This window comes from Microtus pennsylvanicus, chromosome 6 (genome assembly GCF_037038515.1).
Source record: "Microtus pennsylvanicus isolate mMicPen1 chromosome 6, mMicPen1.hap1, whole genome shotgun sequence".
NCBI lineage: Eukaryota > Metazoa > Chordata > Mammalia > Rodentia > Cricetidae > Microtus > Microtus pennsylvanicus.
In genome coordinates this window covers 58326565-58350455 of record NC_134584.1, presented here as the reverse complement: position 1 = coordinate 58350455, position 23891 = coordinate 58326565, and the positions used below count along the sequence as shown (strand labels likewise).

The 23891-nt window shown below is 46.7% G+C and overlaps 1 protein-coding gene across 1 annotated transcript; it reads left to right on the top strand.

Annotated features, from left to right (window-relative positions):
* Positions 1-1082: 1082 nt before the first annotated feature.
* Positions 1083-18426, top strand: Ankrd34b (ankyrin repeat domain 34B). The gene is made up of 5 exons (XM_075976331.1): positions 1083-1383; positions 2261-2406; positions 3977-4059; positions 8968-9026; positions 14956-18426. The coding sequence occupies exon 5, from the start codon at positions 14979-14981 to the stop codon at positions 16500-16502; it is 1524 nt and encodes a 507-aa protein (XP_075832446.1). The 5' UTR covers positions 1083-1383; positions 2261-2406; positions 3977-4059; positions 8968-9026; positions 14956-14978; the 3' UTR covers positions 16503-18426.
* Positions 18427-23891: the final 5465 nt, after the last annotated feature.

The window sequence follows — 23891 nt, the reverse complement described above, 5'->3', positions numbered from 1 at the left end:
TCTCTATGGTGTTAGAAAACACACAAAGAGCAAAGCAACTCTTTTCATGGTAATGTGTTCTGTTTTTTGACCTGCATGATGCTTCTGTTCATGCGGAATCACTGAACTTGTGGTCTATACCTTTTAGTATATGTGCAATATATACAGAAGTAAAAATGGAGAGAGAGAGAGAGAGAGAGAGAGAGAGAGAGAGAGAGAGAGAGAGAGAGAGAAATGGGAGATAACCCATGCCTTTAAACTTTTATGAAGTTTGTTGTGTTCTTTCTGGGGCTGTACAGATGAATGTGTGACAGGGAAGAGTGAGCCACCCCAGACAATCCACATTCTTAGAACATACCTCTGATGCAACTTGTCCTTGAGTGTGCGCCAAGTGCTCAGTCAAAGGACCAGTTTTACCCGAACTTTGTTTAAATAAAGAATATCTATCTAGGGGTATATTATCTTCCCTTTGGGGGAAATCGTGCCTTCTGTCTTCTGGTCTCTTTCCCAGCGCTAAAATGGCAGAGGAGACCATCAGCCTGGCTCCAGAAAACTCTTTGATTGACATTACCTGGTCAAAAAAGATCTATCTTTTCCTCCACTGGCTGCTTCAAGATATATGAAGAGCTGAAACCTTTTCATCTACTTAATTTCCCTTTTTCTTGATGTTTCTGTGGAGTTGAATACCTCAATTTTATTTTTGCAAAATTTTGTTAGCTATTCTATTAAGCCTTAATTAGAGTTTAATGAGGTCATAAATTCATAAAAATAAAAACAAGACGGTTGCTCCCACAAACAGCCTTGAAGTGAGTCTCTGATTTTACCTTGAAGTGGGGGAAGAGAGTGAGGAAAGGGACCAGCGAAAGCTGAATCTCAGACCCACAAAATGGATATGAGATGGAAGGGAACATGGACGAAGACTCGGACCAGGGGCACCCACGGGTCATCTTCATTGGTCCACGCTGTGCCCCTTTGCTCTCCCACCAGTCGCTGCAGTCAAAGCTCCGTTGCATGGAGGGGGGACGGGGCGGGGCTTAGGAGCGAAGGCGGGGCTTCGGAGAGCATCTTTGGGCCCCCGAGGCCAGTGCTGGCCCGCCGCCCCCACCTGCAGCGCGGTGGAGCGCGGGCGCGTCACTCCCAGCGGAAGCGCCAGCCCCGCGTCTGGCGAGGTGCGCGCCTCGCGGCTCCCGTTCCAGAGCTTCGTGGCCCGCCTATGTCTGCAGAGCAGGGGCGGAGGCCCGGGGACGGGGGCCCGGGGCCACGGACTGGGGACTGAGATCGAAGTCCTGGGACTGAGATACTGCGGAATCGTAGACAGTCATCCGGTTCAGCTCAGACGGCGCTTCGGGGTGGGAGCAGATCGAGAAGGTGAAGGACCACTGCGGATCCGACAGCGCGTCCCAGGTCAGTCCGTCCGCTGCACTTGGGGAAACTTTGGGATGCGGTGACGACTGCGAGAAGAGGGCACTGAGGGTTGCGAGGCCGCATGGCCCCGGTGCACCCTGCGAACCGGTACCTGCTACGCATTTGACACCGCAGCTGCTGGAGCGGGGACCGAGACCCTGCTGCCGCGGACCACTGCGGGCCACCGGGGTTAGCTGGCTTCGGGGGGCCTTCTGGGAGCCTCCGGCTTGCCCGCGCCCTGCCGCGCGCCTCCGGGTCCCCGCGGGTCCCCAGCTCCCTTTGGCGGCTCGCGCCCAGACCCCGCGGGGCTGCGGATTCCGCCTTCTCCCGGCCTCGGGGTGCTGGCGGAGTGGCCCGGGGCCCAGGGCTGAGGGGTGACGGCCCCGCGGCTGGAGCGGCGCGCGCTCGGCCAGTGGAGCGCGCGGGTCGCGGGGTCCAGCTGGAGCGCGTGGCCGCAGGTGCCCGTGGCCGCTGGGCAGAGGTGCCGAGCGCGGGTTGGGGCCGCGGAGCCAATTGCAACCTCAGGCTACAGAAACCAGGGTCGCTGGGTGGGCAGTCCTGTCCCCGCGGCTCTCCGAGCGTGCACATCCTTGGCACCCGGCATCCAGACCCCCTCAGCGGGAGGCGGGCTACAGAACGGCGGTGCCCGGGAGGAGGACCAGTGCTGCCCGCTCTGACACGCCATCTCCCCAGCGAGGGCGGGGTGCTAGGCTGGCGGGCTGCACGGGGACCACTGCCCAGGACCTCCTGGCACAAGCCCTTTTCGTGGACAACCGCCTGCCCTGGCTTGGAGTGGAGGCGACGAAATGAGCACCCCGCCCCCATTCGCGCCCCAGCGCTGTCGCCCCAGTCACCTTCCTTTGCCCTTCTCCTACAGCACCTTGGACTTGCTCCCTCCTGAACTGGGGAAAATCTGAGGAAACCAAGCAGGGACCTTGGAGACGCCGCCTGCATTCTCAACAGCCTGGAAATCCAGTCACCTTGGTACCTCCTCGCTGCTTCCCAGACACTTCGGAGGGGCAGGTTTGCCATTTCTATCCCCATCCCTATCCCATCCCCCGTCTGTCTCTGCTGAGGAAGGGAATCTTCTGAGAGAAGTTGGGATTTAGGTACCCTGTAACCTAGCCCCAGAGCCCAAGGGGCAGCTCATAGGTAACTAAATGCCATCCTAGCTTTGTAGCTTTGTGAGGGAAACAAACCTTATCTACTAACTCCTTCCCTTGGGCAGTTTTGAATATTTCTTAGAAGACTGGAGACCCAAGGAAGCCGACTTTACTGGCCAATTATTGCACCCTTAGCTTGGCTCTGACTCTCTCCTTCTGGGAGACACATTCTGCTTATGACCTCTGGCTGGCCTCGGTCCAATCGCGGCCTGGCCTTGGGCTGCCATCAGGACTGTGGTTTTAAAGACCTGATTGAAAGGAAAGGCTGCAAACCTCCAGCCATAATTGGCTCAAACTCTGGGTTGTACTCTTCTCTGGGACCTGCCGGCTCCCTAATCCCGCTCTGGGCTGTGGCAGCACCTCTGCCCTTCAAGCCAGCAAGAAAATAGGTTGTCAAACCACTTGGGGATGATGATGGAGGCGTCCCCTGTGTGAGCAGGTGCGGGATTTGGAAGCAATCAGGAAACAAACAGGAATGAGGAATCTTTTTTAAAAGGCCCGCATGATTCTGGGACTAAGAAAAGATGGAGATGCTACTGGGGTATGATACTTGGCCTCTCCTTGTCAGGTCCCACCAGCCCAGGGGACTCACATATGCAGGACCTGTACTGGGTGATGCATGTTCAGAACCTAGCACCTACTGAATTCCTGAGCAGTAAATGCATTCCAAATGTTAAACTCCTCACAATCGCCTACTAAGTGTAATGTAGATGTTGACCCCCCCGCACACACACACCTTAGGAATGATACCCTGCCGCCTCTTCCACATGAGGGCAGGAACTAGGACAATGGAAAGGATCATTTTGAGCTTTGGAGACATGTGCCCATTTTACAGCGCCATAGCCAGACTACTGTTTAATAAGAGAGCGCACAAAGGCAAAGGCAAATCACTGTCCTGTCCAAATGAATAGAGAGCTGGGGATGGTGGGAGGACACGAGCAACAGGAAAATTCATCTCTATGATGTCTTTCCAAGCATGCCAGTCTTTTGGCACTGCCATGTTGGGTACCACACAAATCAGGTACCCCAAACCGAGCCCTGCCTTGGGAAGTCTGTCATCTAAGAGGCAGGGAGATACTGAGATACAGTACCCAGAAGCTAGTATTTAACTCAGGCAGGCAGGTACTAGGAATGACCTTGGGAGGGTGCGCTCACAGATCGTGGACTGAACCGGAGGAGCGCGGGGGCCCCACCAACTTTAGCAGACCTTGTGTGGTGGGCTTGCCTGCAAATGGACTTCAGCTAGGTTGCTGTGCGTGGGATTCCTTCCAGACTCATTTACAAACTCGTAGTCAGTGAAATGTGATAAACCGAACACTGGAGGGATTTCTAAACAAGGAATTAAAGAACTCGACTCCAAATGGAAGAGATTCAGGCAACAAATCGTCAGTGTTTATGTGCCTCTGAATAGCTCTGATTTCCTTCGGTAGGAGCTGACAGCTGGCTGACAGAAAGCTCGCCCAGGGAGAGAGGAGACAAAAATCAAGTGTGGAATTAGGAATAATGTTTTCAGGTAACTTTCTATTTCCATTCGGAGTGGGTGTCTGGGAGGGTGAGTGTAGTTCTGCTTTGAATTGCTCCCTTTATCCACAGATATTTTTTCCAAGGGCTCCAGACTCTAAGATGCCAGGCTTCGCTTCTCTCTTCTAGTTTCCTAGTAGCGGGGCAGTGAGCTAAGGATCCCAGCATTGAGCCTGAAAATGCCCTTTATTCTCACTGTCTGCTGCCTCCATTAGCTGTGGTCTTTCTGATTTGCTCAGAGGGTTCATCGTTGGTTTCCTGCCCCAGAAACTGCTTGTAGGCTGCTCGAGGTGGGGGCAGCATCTGGAAGTCCAGGCGCTCTGTCCCCACCTTTTGTTTTCTGTCCTTTGCCTCATTGCCACTTAGTGTGGTGCCTGGGACTACGGGGACCTATATAGTTCGAGGGTCATGTGTACCAGTCACATGACAGCATTTACCATTCTGCCAGCTCTCCTCTCTTTGCAAAGCTTATTTCAAAATTTTCATTTGATAATACCTTTCTTCCTGTTGCCTTTATTCTTGGAAGTATATGCCTTTTAGCCTTAAAAAAAAGGTAAATAAATTTTGAGTGGAAGTTTACCAGTAGAGAAAGGTATTGAAACAATACACCAAGCATACAGTGATGGTTCTAACTAAAGTTAAAGACTTCTAGTTAGCTGTTTGGATGCTCACCTTCCTAGACCTGGATGGAGGGGAGAGGACCTTGGACCTCCACAGGGCAGGGAACCCTGACTGCTCTTTGGACTGAAGAGGGAGAGGGAAGGGAATGGGGGAGGGGGAGGGAAATGAGAGGAGGTGGAAATTTTATTTTTAAGTAAAAATAATAATAAAAAAAGACTTCTAGTTAGAACAAGGAATTGGGCTGGAGCAATGACCCAACAGTTAAGAACTGCTCTTCCAAAGGACCCAGATTTAATCCCCAGAACCCACATGACCCCCTACAACCACCTATAACTCTAGTCCCAGAGAATCTGATGCCCTTTTCTGGCACCTGAGAGAACCAACATAGACATGCAGGCAGGCAAGCATTCATACTCATAAAGTAAAAGTTAAAAAAGAAATAAAATAGAGAAGGGGTTTACACAACTATTTCATAATTAAGACCTTCTAATAATGTAGGAACCTATGTGGAAAATCTAGCAAGTTCCTACTAGATTCCACTCAGTCCGATGAAACATTACTGACATAGTAAAAAGGTCATTTCCAATAGTCCAATAGTCTTGCTTCATTTATCAAGCACTGTCTGTTTTGTGGCATGTGTGCATGGTGTGTGTGTGTGTGTGTGTGTGTGTGTGTGTGTGCACATACATGGGTGCACACTGCCCGTGTGTGCCCACATGCAGGTGTCCAGGTACATGTCCATGTGTGCATGGTGTGTGTGTGTGTGTGTACCTGGGTGCACACTGCTCATGTGTGCCCACCTGCTGGTGTACAGGCACATGTGTACCTCTGTGTGTGTGTATACATGGATTCACACTTGTTGTAAAGAAGGCCACTTGTTGATCCCTGGCTGCTCAGCCCCAGAATAATTACACAGAAACTATATTAATTAAATCACTGTTTGGCCCATTAGTTCTAGCTTCCTATTGGCTAACTCTTACGTATTAACTTAACTCATCTCCATTAATCTGTGTATTGCCACGTGGCTGTGGTTTATCGGGAAAAGTTTTGGAGTCTATCTCCAGCGGGGCTACGTGGCTTCTCTCTGACTGTGCCCTTCTTTCTCCCGGCATTCAGCTTAGTTTTCCCTGCCTAGCTCTGTTCCCTTATAGGCCCAAAGCAGTTCCTTTATTAACCAATGATATTCACAGCATACAGAGGAGAAGCCCACATCACACACTACTCATGTGTGAATTTGTGCATGTGTACAAGTACATGTACACCTGTGTGTGTGCATGGTGTCTGTGTGTGCATACATGAGTTTACGCTGCTCATGTGTGAACATGTGCAGGTGTACATAGGTATGTATACCTGTGTGTGCGCATGGTGGCCAGAAGTTGAGAGTAGATGGTGTCTTCCTCAGCTGCTCTCCTCCTTTTTTTTTTTTTTTTAAATCAAGGCTTTCAGTGAACTTAGAGCTCACTGATTCAGCTAGTCTGGTTACCCAGTGTGCTCTGGGGTCTCCTGTCTTCACTTTCCACATGTTGGGATTACAGGCCGGCTACCATATCCATCCTACATTATGTGGGTGCTGGGGACCTGAACTCTAGTCCTCCTGCTTGCATGGCGAGTGCTGTATGGATGAACACATCTCCCTAACAGGGAACTCAACACCAGGTGGGTTAGTCTACTGGTCAGTGAGGCCCAGGGATGTATCTACTTCTGCTTCTCAAGTGCTGGCGTAACAGGCATGCACCTCCCATGTCCATATTTCTTTGAGCTTCAGTTCTGGACCTCAAACTCAGTTCCTCAGGCTCTCAGCACAACTGCTTTATCCGCCAATCCATCTTCCCATCTCTTGTCATTTTAAAAGACTTTGGATTTGGAATATGACAAAAAGAGGTTAAATTCTGAGATAAACTTCTTAAAAAGAAGAATGAATCAAGTAGAACGTGAAGCAGAAGAAACTCCTTCTAGTGCTGCCTCTTGGTTTCATGTCCACACTGCAAAAATATTATAAGGTTGTCATTCCAGCCAGCTCCCAAATAACAACACAGAGGGACTTCGTATTAATTATGAAATCTCGGCCTTAGCTTAGGCTTGTTCCTAAGTAGTTCTTGTAACTTCAGTGAACCCATTTCTATTAATCTAAGTGCTGCCACACAACTCATGGCTTTCACCTCTCCCCCTGCATCCTGCTCCCTTTGCATCGGGCTCATACCCTGCCTTTCTTCCTCTCTGTCCCCACAGTCCCACCTAACCTCTTCTTGCCTAGCTAATGGCCATGCAGCTCTTTAGTAAACCAATCACAGCGATACATCTTCACACAGTATAAAGGATTATTCTGCAACAGCAGATGATGAAGCCAACATTCCAACAGGCCAAGGCTTGCCTGGGCATACAGCTAACAGGGAAGTTTGGATCAAATTCTGCATCTGTCTGTTCTGAATCTGCACTGAACTGTGACTTGCATGGAAGACACACTGTGTCAAGAAAGTAGAAGAGCAAAGGGGCTGACTGTCCTCATGGTGTTGGCCCTGGGTTCTCAGGGTGGGGCTTCCTCCCACAGGAGGAAAGATCATTTTAGGCAAGAAAAGTGGTCTTCATCAATCACTCTGTGAAAAGCAAATCAGATTCAAATGTCAGGATTTGTGGTCTACAGATCGATCTGGCAAGATGAAAGAACTCCCTGAAAGAGGGTAAAGGCCTAAAGACAGGGCTGCTCAAGTGAGGCGCTGACTACAGAATGAGGTGCCGGAAGCCTAGTCATAACCTCTGGGGAATGAAGTACCCGACGATCTTTTTCTACAAAAGCTGAAGTTTTAACAGTAACAGAATGTGAGCAAACTCAGAAGCCAGTAGAGCACATGGAAGGACAGACCCATGGTGTAAACACTCTGGAGACTGAAGCAGAGGATTGCCAGAGCCCAGGGATTCAGGCCAGTCTGAACAGCCTAGCCTAGCATAAGGTCCAGGGCTGGGGAGCTAGCTCAGTCAGTTAAGACTGAAGCAGAGGATTGCTGGAGCCCAGGGATTCAGGTAGATCTGAACAGCCTAGCATAAGGTCCAGGGCTGGGGTGCTAGCTCAGTCAGTTAAGACTGAAGCAGAGGATTGCTGGAACCCAGGTATTCAGGCCAGTCTGAACAGCCTAGCATAAGGTCCAGGGCTGGGGAGCTGGCTCAGTCAGTTAAGCACTTGCCATGCAAATGTGATGACCTGAGTTTTTGTCTCCGGCATCCATGTGAATGGTGCACTCTTGTGCACTCAGCACTGGGGAAGCAGAGTCAGCCAGACCCACAGACTGCCTAGCCAGCCAAAGAGCCTTATCCAAGACCCCTGGGTCCTGGTGACAGACCTTATCTCAAATAGCAAGGCATGAAGCTCCTGAAGGACACTGGAGAGTGACTTGGGCTGCACACAGGCATGCCCCACCACCAGTGAGCATGCCTCCATCCACACATAATGATGATGTGAACGCAGAGTTCGTTCCAATGGGAAGTAAACCGCCTGGACTCCTTTCTGCTTAATAATTCTCTAGGCCTCCGGAGAGAAGGCTTGGCATCATCTGCATAACAGATACAGGAGGCAGCCATTTGGTAGTCAGCTCCCCTGCAGCTCACCACACCCCCATTTCTGTAGGATGGAGAAGAGGCTGCTGCCCCTCTCGGATATCCCCGCCTCCAGTTTGTTACGACTTCCTCTCTTAGAGCCTCCTGCTAAGTGCTTAGGGTTAGTGTTGTAGAGAAGGGCTTTACATGAAGGGTGTGTGTGTGTGTGTATGTATGTATGTAAGTAAAGCCTTTCCATATTTCCACACTTAAAGGTTCTGAAGAATGAGAACAACCAGATAAGAGTCCAAATTCTAGAAACTATAGGAAAGTGTAATATTGAAAGTCTGAGCCAAGGCATGGTGGTACACATCTCGAATCCCAGCACTCTGAGTTCGAGGTCCAGCCTGGTCTCCATAGTGTACATAGTGAGTTCCAGGACAGCCAAGGCTACATAGTGAGACCTTGTCTGGAGAGCATCAACAACAAAGACATAATAACCTGTTCTTATTTCAGGGTCTGTTTCTCAAGCACGACTTTGGCTTTAAGAATTTTTTTTTAACTTGCTTTTTTTTTGTGATTGCTACTGTATCATTTCTTTGCTTGGAGTTACTAAGTGCTTTCTGTATTTTATATTATGTTCCAATGCCTCCTATTTTCTTTGTATATTAAACCCACTTGTATATGAAAACTGCAAAGAAGTGGTTTCTTTGGTGTTCTCATGTGAACTTTCAAATGCTTATGCTTCCAGAATAGACCCACGAGTTGGGATCCACACTGCCATCTGAAGTCCTGCATCCCAAGCTTCAGGTATGTTTTGATAGTAGAGTTGCTTTTCTAGACTGTGATGATAGGGGCATTTGCTTCCCTTTGGGTTATGCACCCACTCCCTGAGTGCTTGGCTGTGCATCATGAACGATATCAAAATGGAGGCAGTTCAGTTTGGGGTATTGTCTTCTATGAGCTTATTGACGGCAACACCAATGGAACAATGGAACACTGAGCAGCAAATACCGTTAATAATACCGTGAGAACTGGACTGTGTTGTGCAGGAAGGCCTCGTATGACCTGCCTTTGCATATGCTGATCTTTTCTGCATGCAGGCTCCTATCACACCGAGAGTGGTCCTGTGTGGAAGAGTGTGTGAAATGCACCGTTTAAAGACCAGACAGACGCCTCTAAATACCACACCTGTGCTCAGCATCACTGGGCCTTTAGGGGCCTCTGGGAAACCCTCCCAGATCACACTGTTTTCCTCACTCCACCAATAGCCTCTTTCCCTTTGGATGCTAGTCATAGTTATCCTCTATGCTTTCGTCGCTGTCCCGTGACTTCTAAGAAGAATAACTTTAATTAGTTAGCAAGCACGACACTAGATGAATTGGGTGGCAGTGGCTGTATGTGCTGGGTCTCAGAAGACAAGCTGCCTCAGGATTCATGGGTGCTTACGGGAACCCCTCTAGGCAGGGTCAGGAGTGAGTCCTAGGATCCATGGGGCATGGTCTCCAGCCTGGGCATGATGCAGCGTGGTGATTATGTGTCCAAGGGGTATGGGGTTGCTCAGCCTTTCTCCAGCTAAGCCCACCAGGACTTGGAGCTAAAAGGAGCACAGAAGCAGGACAGGAGGGGACACAGAAGCATCAGAACACAGCAAATAGAGACAAGAACCGAAGCCAAGCTGCTGTGTGCATTGGGCCTCAGCTCGCAGATGGAACATGGAGGGGTGACCATTGAGGATGTCTGCGCACATCCATCAAAGCTGGCAGGCCCCTCCAGCATTTTCTGGGAGCTTGGGGTACTTCTCTTCCATGATCTTCAGCTTTTGGATTCTATGTGTGCTATTTTTTCTTGTTTACCATTTCATCTTGGTGGATTCTATCCTTTGGTTAATTCTTGAGAGTATGTCCCAATTCTTGCCTGGAGGTTTGGCTAAATATAGAATTCTAAGCAGAGGGTCATTTCTCCTTCGGATATTTAAAGACATTTCTGCATTGGTCTCATTGTTATTGTTGATGTACCTGAATCTAAATGCAGTGTGTGGCTTATCCCCACGCCCAAGGGCCTTTCCCTTCCCCTGCCATCATGACTGTAGATGTAGTACTTGTCAGTGCTCTGGAAGTTCACACATACATGTTATGGGTGTACACTGTTTCATTCAAAGGGCAATACTCTGACTAGGTCTCTTTTGATTTGTTAGCTCTTTATTCCCCTCCCCCACTTCTGTTTATGATGTCACCTCTTGGTCCCCTTTTGATAGTTTCCTTGCTGATGCTGTGGAAAGAATACTCCTACGAAAAGCAAGCTAAGGGGAGAGGCTTTGTTTGGCTTCCAGTTCCAGCTCATAGTCATTGAGAGCAGTCAGGGCAGGGACTCAAGGCAGGCAGGAAGCGTGGAGGAATTGCCTGCTGGCTCCCTGTCTGGTTTACTCACAGGTTCACGTAGGGTAGCTTTCTCCTACATCCCAAGACCAGCTTCTTAGCAATGGTGTGGTCCACAGAGAGCTGGGACCTTCTGCGTCAGTTACTAATCAAGGCATTTACCCAGAGACATGCCCACAGGCAGGACTGACCTAGGCAGGTCCTAAATCAAATCTTTCTTCCCAGGCGACTCATAAGCTGACAGCTGATGCTAACTAGGACACTATTCTACCACTTTTTCTTGGTACAAATATTATTTATTTTTCTTGTTTTGTTTTTTGTTGTTTTGCTAGTTTTTATTGTTCTTTTTTCTTTCTTTTTCTGTTTTGTTTGTTTGTTTGGTTGGTTTTTTTGTTTTTTGTTTCGCGAGATGGGGTCTCTCTGTGAGGCTGTCCCCAACCCTTCTACTTCTCCTTCCCAAGTGCTGGGATTACAGGCAGGTGCCATGAAAGCCCAACTTTTCTCTTTTGTTTTCACTTTACCATGTTTGAGATTCTTACCACAGCTGCCATCCACATTTTCTATTGCCTTTTTTAAAAAAAATGTGTACTGGTGTTTTGCCTGCATGTATGTCTGTGTGAGGGTGTGAGGGTGTCAAATCTTGGAGCTACAGACAGTTGTTAGCTGCCATGTGGGTTCTGGGAACTGAACCCGATCCTCTGGAAGAGCAGTCAGTGCTCTTAACTACTGAGCCATCTCTCCAGCCCACTTCTATTGACTTTTGCAGGCTTCTTTCATGTTCTTTAGTAATTTCATGGTCTCCAACTATTTTTTTCACAGACTTACCTCACACTTATGACATCTCTTATTTCTTCGAGGATACTGAGATTTTGAAGTTTGAATTCTCCTGACTACTGTCTTTTCTCTCCAGTTTACCCTGGTATCTGTCTCTATTTTTTTCATGACTGAAGGGCTAGAAGGAAAGACCAGTGAGAAGCTTGAGCATAGAGGTGATGCTTGCTAACTGGGAGCCTCACTGTGGAATGCTGGCGGCATGTGAAATCCCATGGTACTGGCTCAGGCAAGTCCAGCTGTTGAATGCAGACCTGAGCAGCTTCCTCCTGAGGGGTCAGGTGCTGCCAACCATCAGCTGGTCAGGAGGGCGGGATGAACCAGCTCTTTTCAAACAGTGGTCATTAAACAATCACTTACTTGTCTTCAGTCTAAAGACCCCGTGCTTTACCATTTTCAGAGAACAAACCTCCGGATGGCCCCAGGGTGGAAGCAGGACACCCATCTATCCCTGGTGGTCTGGAGCTGGTGGCACTGCCCATTGTCCGCATTTCCCAGGCTTTCTCATGCCACCATTGCTCAGGGATCTGGGTGAGGGCAGGACTGACGTAATGGCTAGGGATGGGATCTCAGAATCTGTGGTAGGAAGGCTGCTGTCTGACTCGCGAAGGCTTTGCCTGGTCCCTAACATCTTTTGACCTGCCCCTCCTTATCCAGGAATCCTGGTTCTAAACTTCTCTGCTTAAAAAAAAAAACTCTATGTTGTCATGAGCTAAGTGCTTAGCTTTCTTGGGCTGGCTCCTCTGCTTTCGGGCTTCCATGATGTTGTTGTTTTCTTTTGTCTTCACTCTGGCTTTGTGAGTGTGTGTCTTTGGAAAAACTAGTTTGTTCTGGGAAGTTTCAGGAGGGAGCCAAATGGGTTGTGTGCACATTTCCATGTAAGCCCTAACCCTGGCATCTGCGACAATATTTCCTGAGTTTGGTTCTCGCCCCGTAAGCAGAGTGTGGCATCATGGAAAACAGCAGTTAAGGCTTTGGCATCTCCCTTCTTCCTCTGTCTACCTGCAAAAATTCCCTTCTTAAAAACTTACTGTTAATTTAAACCATAATTATTATCATTGCATGTATGATATGTGAGTAGACACAAGGCATGAGGCACATGTGGAGGTCGGAGGACAACTTTCTGGAGTCGGTTCTCTCTTTCTCCCTTTATGTAGGCTCCAGGGATCGAACCCAAGTCATCAAGCTTACACGGCAAGCACTTTTACCTACTAAGCCTTCTCACTGGCCCCTTATTTTATCAATTGATTGATTGATTGGTGATGGGGTCAGAGCTAAAGCCTTTCAGTGCTTTACCACTTAACTACATTCCTAGCCCACCCTGCTAAACTCTTACACAGTCTACAAAAAGAAGCTCCAGTGTCTGGTTTCTGCGAAGCCTATTTGTGTGCCTAAATTCCTACCACTGTTTACATCTCAGGAATCTTACTGAGACCAGCCCTGTGCAGCATCTTCCACAGTCTCCATATGCAGCCCTCATGAACTCCCCGGGATGGCTGGTGTCTTATGAACTCCCCGGGATGGCTGGTGTCTTATGAACTCCCTGGTATGGGCTGGTGTCTCATGAACTCCCCTGATGGGCTGGTATCTCATGAACTCCCCGGGATGGCTGGTGTCTCATGAACTCCCCTGATGGGCTGGTATCTCATGAACTCCCGGGGATGGCTGGTGTCTCATGAACTCCCTGGGATGGGCTGGTGTCTCATGAACTTCCCGGGATGGCTGGTGTCTCATGAACTCCCCGGGATGGCTGGTGTCTCATGAACTCCCCGGGATGGCTGGTGTCTCATGAACTCCCAGGGATGGCTGGTGTCTCATGAACTCCTCGGGATGGCTGGTGTCTTATGAACTCCCCGGAATGGGCTGGTGTCTCTGTGGCTCTGCCCAGTGTCTATGGGGACCTGACAAATGTCCACATTGAATTCATTTCTGTGCATGCTTACTTCATCTTGTCCCCTCCACTTTCTGCTCTCTTCCTTCTGATAAGAGACAGGTGTATTAACCACCAGTGCTATCATCAAACAGAAATTCATGTCCTATAATCCTAATCCTCACTTGTTTATTTTTGAGACAGGGTCTCACTCTGTAGTTTCCACACTGGCCGTAAACATATTATGTAGACCAGGTTGACCTCAAACTCATGGTGATCCTCCTGCCTAAGCCTCTCAAACACCAGGATTACAAGAGTGCTCCATCATGCAGGTAGTCATAATTTACATTTAAAAATGAGCGATTGGTCAGTTTACTGTGCTAGGTTGATATTGCATAGAAATGAACAGCCATATTTGCCTAGAAATGTTCCTAGTTTTCATTTTTACAAGGATAATGCACTGTGTGAAATAGAGATAGTCTTATCTATGTGGGTTTGATTACAACAATTAATAAAATATGCTCTAAATAATGAAAAAAGCCAATGACTAGTAGAAACAGCATTTTTCAAACAATTATTCAGATTATGTCTACATGTTCTACATATCACATTTATAGAACAATCTGATCTTTGTCTCCTACTGTGAGCACAACTAAAAGACAAATTTTCTCTTAGCTCAATATAAAGTGATCATTATTACCCCATAATGAAATTATCTATTGAGGGATCTGAGACATTTAAATAAATTGAACATGTATTTTTAGTGTCAATAGAAAAAAATTAAATGTTTATAAAGCCCGAGTGCTCCTTTTAAAGTTTCTTTTAACTTCATTATTCTTATTTTATGTATATATGTGTATGCTAGTTTTGCCCACAAGTATGCCTGAGTACAGCTTGTCTACCTGGTGCCTGTGGGCGAGGGGCCAGAAGAAGGTATCAGACCCACTGAAACTGGTGTTACAGTTTTGAGCTACCATGTGGCTGTTGGGAATGGAATCTGGATGATCTGAAAAGGGCAGCCAGTGCTCTTAATGACTGAGTCACCTCTCCGAACTCTTTAAAAAAATTCAAACACTTTCTTTGAGATTTACTTTTATTTAGATGTGTGTGCATGTGTGAGGTGAATGCATTGGGCTGGGGAGACATACATGGACCCATGTGCTTGAACTAGTGCAGTCACATGAGGAGACAGAGGAGGGTCTCTGCGATTCTCTCTTAGACCCTTGAGACAGGGTCTCTCACTAGACCTAAAACTCACCTTTGCAGCGGGGCTAGCTGGTGAGGGAGATCCTAGAATCTACTGTTTTCTCTGACCCCAATGCTTGAGTCACAGGGTCACGTGGCCATTCTTGGCATCTAACTGGGGTGCTCGGGAGTCAAACTGGTCAGGGAGATCCTAGAATCTACTGTTTTCTCTGACCCCAATGCTTGAGTCACAGGGTCACGTGGCCATTCTTGGCATCTAACTGGGGTGCTCGGGAGTCAAACTCGAGCCCTCCTGCTTGCATAGTTCACTCATTGCCCTGGCCCCAGTTCGTGATTCTGCTCCGCTCCCATTAATAACACAATCCCCTCTATGTCCCCTCCATACATACTTCAGAGATAGGCAAAATGAATTGGACATCGAGTCTGATTAATCTTCAACTTCTTTGATAACCAGGTATCGATCTCTGACTTTTGAAGATGGATGAAGGCACAGAAGTTTCGACTGATGGAAATTCCTTGATCAAGGCTGTGCATCAGAGCCGGCTTCGCCTCACAAGACTTTTGCTAGAAGGTGGTGCCTACATCAATGAGAGCAATGACCGTGGAGAAACGCCTTTAATGATTGCCTGTAAGACCAAACACATCGACCAGCAGAGTGTCGGTAGAGCCAAGATGGTTAAATACCTTCTAGAGAACAGTGCTGACCCGAACATCCAGGACAAATCCGGGAAAAGCGCTCTGATGCACGCATGCTTAGAAAGAGCTGGCCCGGAAGTGGTTTCCTTGCTCCTCAAGAGTGGGGCGGACCTCAGCTTGCAGGACCATTCTGGTTACTCAGCTCTGGTTTATGCTATAAACGCAGAAGACAGAGATACCCTGAAAGTCCTCCTTAGTGCGTGCCAGGCTAAAGGGAAAGAGGTCATTATCATAACGACAGCAAAGTCGCCCTCTGGGAGGCACACCACTCAGCAGTACCTCAACATGCCTCCCGCGGACATGGATGGGAGCCATCCGCCAGTCACGCCTTCAGAAATTGACATCAAAACTGCCTCGATGCCACTGTCATATTCTTCGGAGACGGACCTGACACTTTTTGGCTTTAAAGATAAGGAGTTTTCTGGAAACAGTGATAATACCTGGGACCCGGACTCTCCTCGGCGGAAGCCTGTGATGACCCCTAATGGGCCCAAGCTATCCCAGGTTGGGTCAGGCTGGATCAAGAATCCCCCATCATTAAAGCACCAGGCCCGAGTGGCCTCCTTGCAAGAGGAGCTCCAAGATATCACGCCAGAGGAGGAAATAGCTTACAAGACCAACGCGCTGGCGCTGTCCAAGCGCTTTATCACCAGACATCAGAGCATCGATGTTAAAGACACCGCACACTTGCTCAGGGCCTTTGACCAGGTCAACTCAAAGAAGACTTCATATGATGAACTAAATTACCACTCCTTGTTTCCAGAAGGAAACCAGCCATGCATGGAAATTCCTGCTGACCAGGACCCAGACCCTAACCAGACCCTCTTCGGCTCCACTTTAAGAAGTATAGTTCAAAAGCGAAACTCAGGAGCCAGTCACTACAGCTCCGATTCTCAGCTCTCAGATGGTGTTCCGCCTCCAAACGTAGAAGAAGGCAAAGCTGGAAAGAAAAAGATCTTTGCGCCGTCTCCTTCCTTGCCCAAAGAATTAATGGAGACTGGCCCTCCGGGCCCCCTGAGCAGGAGGAACCACGCGGTTTTAGAAAGGCGGGGTTCTGGAGCGTTCCCCATCGATCACAGCCTCGGGCAGAGTAGACCCGGCTTTCTGCCCCCCTTAAATGTAAATCCTCACCCTCCTATCACAGACGTCGGTGTCAACAGCAAGATCTGCAGCCTGCTTTCCTGTGGCCAAAAAGCGCTTATGCCAACTGTTCCTAGTTTCCCAAAGGAATTCAAAAACAAAAAGATGTTGTTAAGACGACAGTCTCTGCAGACAGAACAAATTAAGCAGTTAGTAAATTTTTAAGAGATGGCTAGAAAACACATCATGTCCAAACGTCTGTATCAGAAAAAGATAGATTTAGAGAAGAAATCTTAACTGTATCCTTTCAAGTTTTAGCTAGTGCATCACGGCTAGGCAGATGAAAATATAGTGTATTTTGTGTTAGGTACAGTGAGCACACCATAATATATAGCTTCCGAGGAAATTCTAACAAAATGAAAGCCGTTTTTCTCAAAACCTCCAGTATTTATCGACTTTCATGTGGTCCAAGTTTTCCATCTAAACAAAAATGCTCCAAGAAAGAAAGGTACCTATGCTAGAAACGATTTTTAAAATTTCAGACTGGCTTCATGTTCTATTATGAAACAATGTTTTCAAGTTAGTAATTTTGTCAACACTTTATGTCAACGAGGTTGTAATTTTCCGTGATGTCAAAATCACCAAAGAAACCCTGACATCAGTGAAGCTAAACTATAAGGGAAGGATGAACAGATTCTTTAAAAATGTTGACTCAGACAAGTGAAAGTCTTATTAAAACAATGTAAACATGAAAAACTAGTTAGAAAGAGCAACCACTGCTCATAATGGCTGCCATACCTGCATCAGAATGGCAGGCAATGGGCCCGAGGAGACAGCATACTGGCAGTGCAAGCTGAGGTCCTGAGTGTGGATTCCTAGAATCCACCTAACAGCTAGACCCAATAGTGCAAGTTTGCGCAATCCTGGCATTCTCTGTGGGGAGATGAGGGGCAGAGCCAGGAGAATTCCCAGAAGCTCATGGCTCTGATAATCTGACTCTGAGGTGGTGAGACCCTGCCTCAAACAAGAGGACAAGGGATGACCGACCCCCAAAGGTAGTGCTCTGACAGCCACGCACCCCTCCCCCACACTGGCAAGGCAGGGCAGCAAGCCATATGCCAAATTCTGTTCTCTTTGCACCGTGTATTGCTTTCAAACAAACTTACCAATCATGTTATCTTATGGTATTATTCCTCGTGTGTGGTTTTTTTTTTTTTGAGTATCTTGCCCATAGGTTTCCAACACCAAGATAATATAAAAATTAAAAAGGGTTCCCTTGATTTGCATTATTCTTTTCTTCCCAAAAGAAATGGGATTCCCCTTGACTTACATTATCCTTGTCTTTCCAAAAGAAACACCCAAAACAGGGCGGGGGTGGGGATGGGCTGCAAAACGTTTGGGATTGAGCATAAATGGAAATTAAATGCTTGCTTCATTCTAAAAACAGAAAAGCTGATTAACATTAGTTTTTTAGCTAAAAGTACAAAAGCCAAGTAGAACCTTAATCATAAAACATATTACTGGGTCACTACTAAGCAGTATCTTTATTTCTGATATGTAGATATTAGACAGTCATATAAAGATATATAATGCCCTTGGTGTGACATTTGGATCATCTAGTATCTTAGGGTCAATGAATAACTTTTAACAAAGTACACATTATTATAAGATATTCTAAAAATTACAGTATTACCTACATGACTTCAAAGTCTGGTGTTCATAGACTTCTTTCTTCCTTGCAGCAGTTCTGAAGCAAAGACTGATAGAAACAGAAACCCCAGGGTGTGAGTCCAATGACATCATCCACAGCTTCAATTCCTCGCCCAACAGGTGGCATGATGCCTTTCTTGGTAATTTGATATCAGCAATTTGAAGTGTACATAAAATTATGTAATTATCTGTGGCTTTTATTTTAAAAACTAATTGCAGGTTTTTCCATTTAATGTTTTAAAGAAAATATTAATTACATTAGAAAATATTTTTATTCACAAATCAAAATTGTACTGATGTTTCTAAGTAGCTGGATTCCTTTCATGAGTTTTACTATCACAAAAAGCACCTGACCTCACACTGCAAGAAGGCAGTTCGGAAGAGAATGTAAATAGGGTAATTCATTATCAAGATGCTATCAATAAAGACTTAAAATAGCATTTTGACCAAGTTTTATTTCTCCGTCAAATACTAATAGTAAACACTGCAACATGATTTCAAGAGAAATTGTGCCGCACATGTAACTTAAACAACAAAAAGATAAGAATAACATGAGAACATGGTTAACCATCATCAGAGTTTTTAACCTTCTGGCACTCCTAAGAACACTGTAAATACTCAGGCTGTGAGAGTCTGGTTCTAAAGCCATTTATGAGGCTTTTTACTGCACTAAATGGTTATCACTGGGAGCCCATGAGGAGTTTCCTACAAGAGTCTGTGTGTGTAGTGGGGAGAGACGAGCTACGTTCCTTGCCACCCCAACTCCCGGCTGCCTGGCTAGCTTATGCCCCGAAATAATTACACGGAAAACTGTATTCTTTTAAATACTGCTTGGCCCATTAGCTCTAGCCTCTTACTGGCTAATTCTCACATCTTGATTAACCCATTTCTAATAATCTGTGTAGCACCATGAAGTGGTAGCTTACCAGGAAGATTCTTAACCTGCGTCTGTGTCAGAGAGGGGAATCATGACGACTGCCTGACTCGGCATCTTTCTCCCAGCATTCAGTTCTGTTTACTCCGCCTATCTAAATTCTACTCTATCAGAGGGCCAAGCAGTTTCTTTATTAACCAATGAAAGCAACAAATAGATACAAGACCCACCTCCATCATGTGTGTGTGTGTATGTATATGTGTGCATGTGCGTGCACATACATATTTATTTTACATTTATATTTGAATTTCATGTAGAGTTGGATTTAACTTTAACTTAGAGGTCAAATAACACTTCACATACTGGCTTTACAGTTACCATCCTTAGTTCCAGGAGAGCAGAATTTCCTCAATCATAACTAATACAGGCCCAGGGAAACAGTCATTCAGAGGGGACAGGGCAGGCTTTGTTACTAAGACAAGCTTGACATTGCCTATCCAAAGAAGGCATCTACACCTGCATAGTTTATCCTCAGTAGAGATGCACAGGCCAGGCATCTAGTCACAGAACCTTTGCAAGTCTCGTTCTGCTCCCTAATAATTCACTTAAAAGAGAGATGGCATTTTTAAGGGTGACGAAGAGGTTTCTAGGAGTGCCAGAGATAGCAAATCAGCCGGCTGCAGTGGACTTGCTCACCAGCTTCGCCATGTACAGACGGGTCAGTCAGTCAAAAAGAACAAGATGACATCACTTGCAGGAAAATCGATAGAGACAGATCCCATTATGTTAAGCAAAACATGCCAGACTTGGGTAACTACATATATTTTGTCATAGGGAAACTATTTTAAATCTATAGAGTTAAACATGGCTATGATCTGGAAACTATTTGGGGGAGGAAAGGGAACAGTGGAAGGGGAACAAGAGGAGGTGCGGGGGTTAGATATGAACACAATGTATGATGTCACCTGCATGAGTATATTAAAATGAAGCTAGAGAGATAGTTCGGGGGTGAAGTTACTGTGGAAGCATGGAGACACGAGTTCAGGTCTTCAGGATTCACATAAACTAGCTATGGCTATGAGCATGCGTAACCCCAGGAGAAGAGGCAGGATTCGGGGGAGAGGGTTGTGGCTAGCCAATCACACAAGTTCCAAGCTTAGTAAGAGACCTCTTCCCAGAAAACAAAATAGAGAACAATAAAGAAAGACACCCAAGGTTGACCTCTGGCCTACACTCACTCACACACACACACAGACACACACACAGACGTACATACACACACACACAGGTACATACACATACACATGTACATACACATATGTACATACACACACCTGTGCATACAACACATCCATGTCACAATTGTAAGGTAATTCCACCAAGAAACACACCCACACTCGTAAAGCCAAACAGAAAGTCTGTATTGCCAGCTGGCAACTGTACGGGGAACTTGCCAAAATCATGCAGCCCCAAGCCACACCATTCTTTGCATTTTATGCAGAAAAACCACATCCTGGTTGGTGCACTTTGGTTAGCCAGGACAGTTAGTGAGAAGTGAAACTACAGAAGCCAAAAAGCAAGGTTAACACAGTTAGGGACTTTGCTGGATTCTGAAACTCTGATCTATCTTTGATGAATTAGGTCTCTGTTCCCATCTTGGCAGTTGTAGGGGTTTCTGTGCTGGGTTGTAAGGTCAGGATGGCACCTCTAACATGGTGTCAGTTGTGCTAGGATCTCAGGGCCTGTTACATTATGGCACTCATTTTGTATGATGAATAGATGCTAATAATTATTTAAAATAAAATAAAATTTTAAGAGCATCTCTCATTCCCCTTCCCCTTGCTCTTTCTGCCTCCGGGAAACCTGACGTTGTCCTGGGTGGTGATAATGGTATGGGCTACATCGTATTCTTTTAGGAAATAGCAGTTTTGGTCTTTAGTTTTGCTTTTTTCCTTGTTTATTTATTTATTTTTTTTGTTTTGTTTGGAGATACGGTTTCTCTGTATAACCCTGGCTGTCCTGGAACTAGCTCTGTAGACCAGGCTGGTCTTGAACTCATAGATCTGTCTGCCTCTGTCTTCTGAATACTGGATTAAAGGGGTGTGCCATCACTGCCCGGCAGTAGTTTTCAAAATTTTTTCATTCCTATCCCTTATCTATATTTTTTTCTCCCTTTCTCTGTAGTAATATGAGCAGCGGCGGCGGGGCTGTGTCCCCAACACCCCAGCCGCCTGCCCTGCCCGGCTAGCTTTACCCCGAAATAATTACACAGACACTGTATTCATTTAAACACCGCTTGGCTCATTTCTAACTAGCCTCTTCTAGGCTAACTCTCGCACCTGGACTAGCCCATTTCTTATCATCTGTATAGCACCGGTCTTACCGGGAAGATTCTAGCCTAAGTCCATCCTGGGTCAGAGCTTCATCACGTGCGTCTGCCTGGGAGCTGGGCATGGTGTCTCTCTCTGAAGCGTCTGCTCCCCAGCGGAGAGCTGTCGAGTCTGACCTCACTTCCTCTTCCTCCCAGCGTTTTGTTCTGTTTACTCCTCCCACCTATCTCCTAACCAATGAGAGCCAAGCAGTTTCTTTTAATTTAACCAATGACCTTCCTCCATCATTTCTCCATCTCTCCTTTTCCCCCACACTTCCTGTGAGTCTGTCTACATTTTCCAGACTGACCTAGAACTTCTGAGCCCACAGGATTTATGTGCCTCAGCCTACCTAGGCTAGGAGCTGGAATTGTAGGCAACACCCTGCTTGGCTTGAAATCTATTTTAACACAAGGCTTAATTCAATCGGAAGCCATAATTCTTAGTAGATTAAAAATTGTGTTTATATAGTCTTGTCTAGTTGCATTGTCTCTAGGTCATATTTACTTGTTTTGTTGCGATTGAGTATTATTAATAGTTCAGGCTGGCCTTGAACTGAAAATGCTCTTGCCTTGGCCTCTGAATGATGGAATTATGGGCAAGCACCACCATACCTGGCTATTATTTATTCTTTGGTAATTTCATGCATATACACAATGTATATCATCCACCCTCAGCTGACTCTTGGATCGCAACTCCACGTTCCTAGGAGAGTCAAACCATAGCAAATCTGTCAGATACGGGAGACTCACCTGCCCACCTCCCAAGTGGACACCGTATCTCTGCAAACCTTCTGTCAGAGTCTACAGTTAAAGAAAGGGAAGGGAAAGAAAAAAGAAGGCTAGGAAGGATGTCCTGCAGATAGCAGGAACTGTGCAAGGACTCCAGTCTGCCGGGCTGCAGGATCAAACCCGCAATGAGAAGCTTAGCGGTCGTGAAGGCCGTGGGTTCAGCGGCACGGAGCTAGGACGAGCAATGGCTGGTGAGGGAAACGGGCAGCTTCAGTTAATCACCGGTCTAGGGGCGTCTGTGCGTGCTGGAACCGCCAACGGGGCCAGATCATGCTGCTGGAAGACTTAATCTGTGTCCACTACTGATTCAGCCCTCCTTAATCAACTGTGAAAGATCCGAGTCTGGGGACAGCATTGACATCAGGAGAAAGTTGTGGTTTGAACTGAAAATGTCTTGCTCCCCAGGCTGGTGGCACTATTTTGTGAGACTGGAACCTTTTGGAAGTGGGGCCTGGCTGGCCGAGAAGTCACCTCGGGTGATTTTTTTGTTTTTGTTTTTTTTTTCAGTTCTGAGTCACTTTCTGCACCCTATCTGCTGTACAGTGAGCAGACCCTGCCACGTGCTTCCAAGGCCATGCATCCCACCATGATAGACTAAAACTGGTCCCTTAAGGTGTTCTGTAGGTGTTTCTGTCACATTGACTCAAAATTAATCAATGCAAGAAGATGGAAAAGATAATCGAGTCTGGAAAATATTTAAAAGTGAGTAGTGTTTAGCTCAGACAGACTCAACTGAGCTTAGCCTTAAATACTGAAAGGAATGATGAAATGACTGAGCCCAGAGTCTTTCAAACGAAGTCAAACACGACTAGAAAACGAAGCAGCTGGAATATTTGCACTAGGGCTGCCAGTCTAGGGAGAAGCTTGCACTAGGGGGAATATAGGGTACCATTCCTGGAAACACACACAGGAGATGGCTGTGATCAGACATTCGAGAAGGGGGCCTCCCACTTAATGACCTCTGAAACAGTTTTAGCCAGAAGGTCCTTTGAAATGTCCTTACTTGTTATCACTTCTGAACTAAGTAGGAGAAGTCAAGAGCGGGTTTGGAATCTCACACCCACACAGCATTCTGCGTTGTTTTCGTGTTCACCCAGTGTTGGTTATGATGGTGCAGATTCTAATTGCTGAGCAAAACATTTCAATTCAAATCAATTTTCTCAAACTGGAAAACACTTACTAGCTGACTCCTGCAATGGTGCTTCTTACTGGGATCAAGAACTTGGAACAAAGGGAAGAAATCACTTCCACCCAGAGACACATGGAAACGCCCTAAGGGGGATGCTGAGGTAGCAATCTGACAGGAGCGGATGTGTGGCCTCCCTACAGCAAGTAGCCATGATGGAGCATGTCTCAGAAATACAAAGTCCGCTGAAACACAAGGACCTCACTGGGCAAAGCTCTTAAGTTACTATGGTCAGTAATAAAGTACGTGATTATAGACCTATATAGCCGGTGGGACCACCAAGGCCTCCAAACCCTTGAGAATGCAATGTTGGGGATACAACAGGAACTGTGTGTGTATGTGTGTGTGTAAGGGGGGGGGGCAGGGCCTCTTACATACTATGGTAGTTTAATGAGAAATATCCCCTAGGCACAGTATTTGAGCACTTTCCTCCTAGCAGGTAGTTCTGTTTGGGAGTGGTTAGATGATGTCGCCTTGCTGCTGGAAGCCTGTCACTGCAGGGCGCTTTGAGATTACACAGCCTTGCCCCCGCTTCTCGCTTCTCCTTTGCTGTGTCTGCTTCACGTTTGCCATTGAAGATAGGAGCTCCCAGCTTCCTGCTCAGGCTGCCTGCCACCATACCTCAGCATCACCATGATGGACTCTTATCCCTCCGGAATGATAAGCCAAAATAAACCCTTCCTA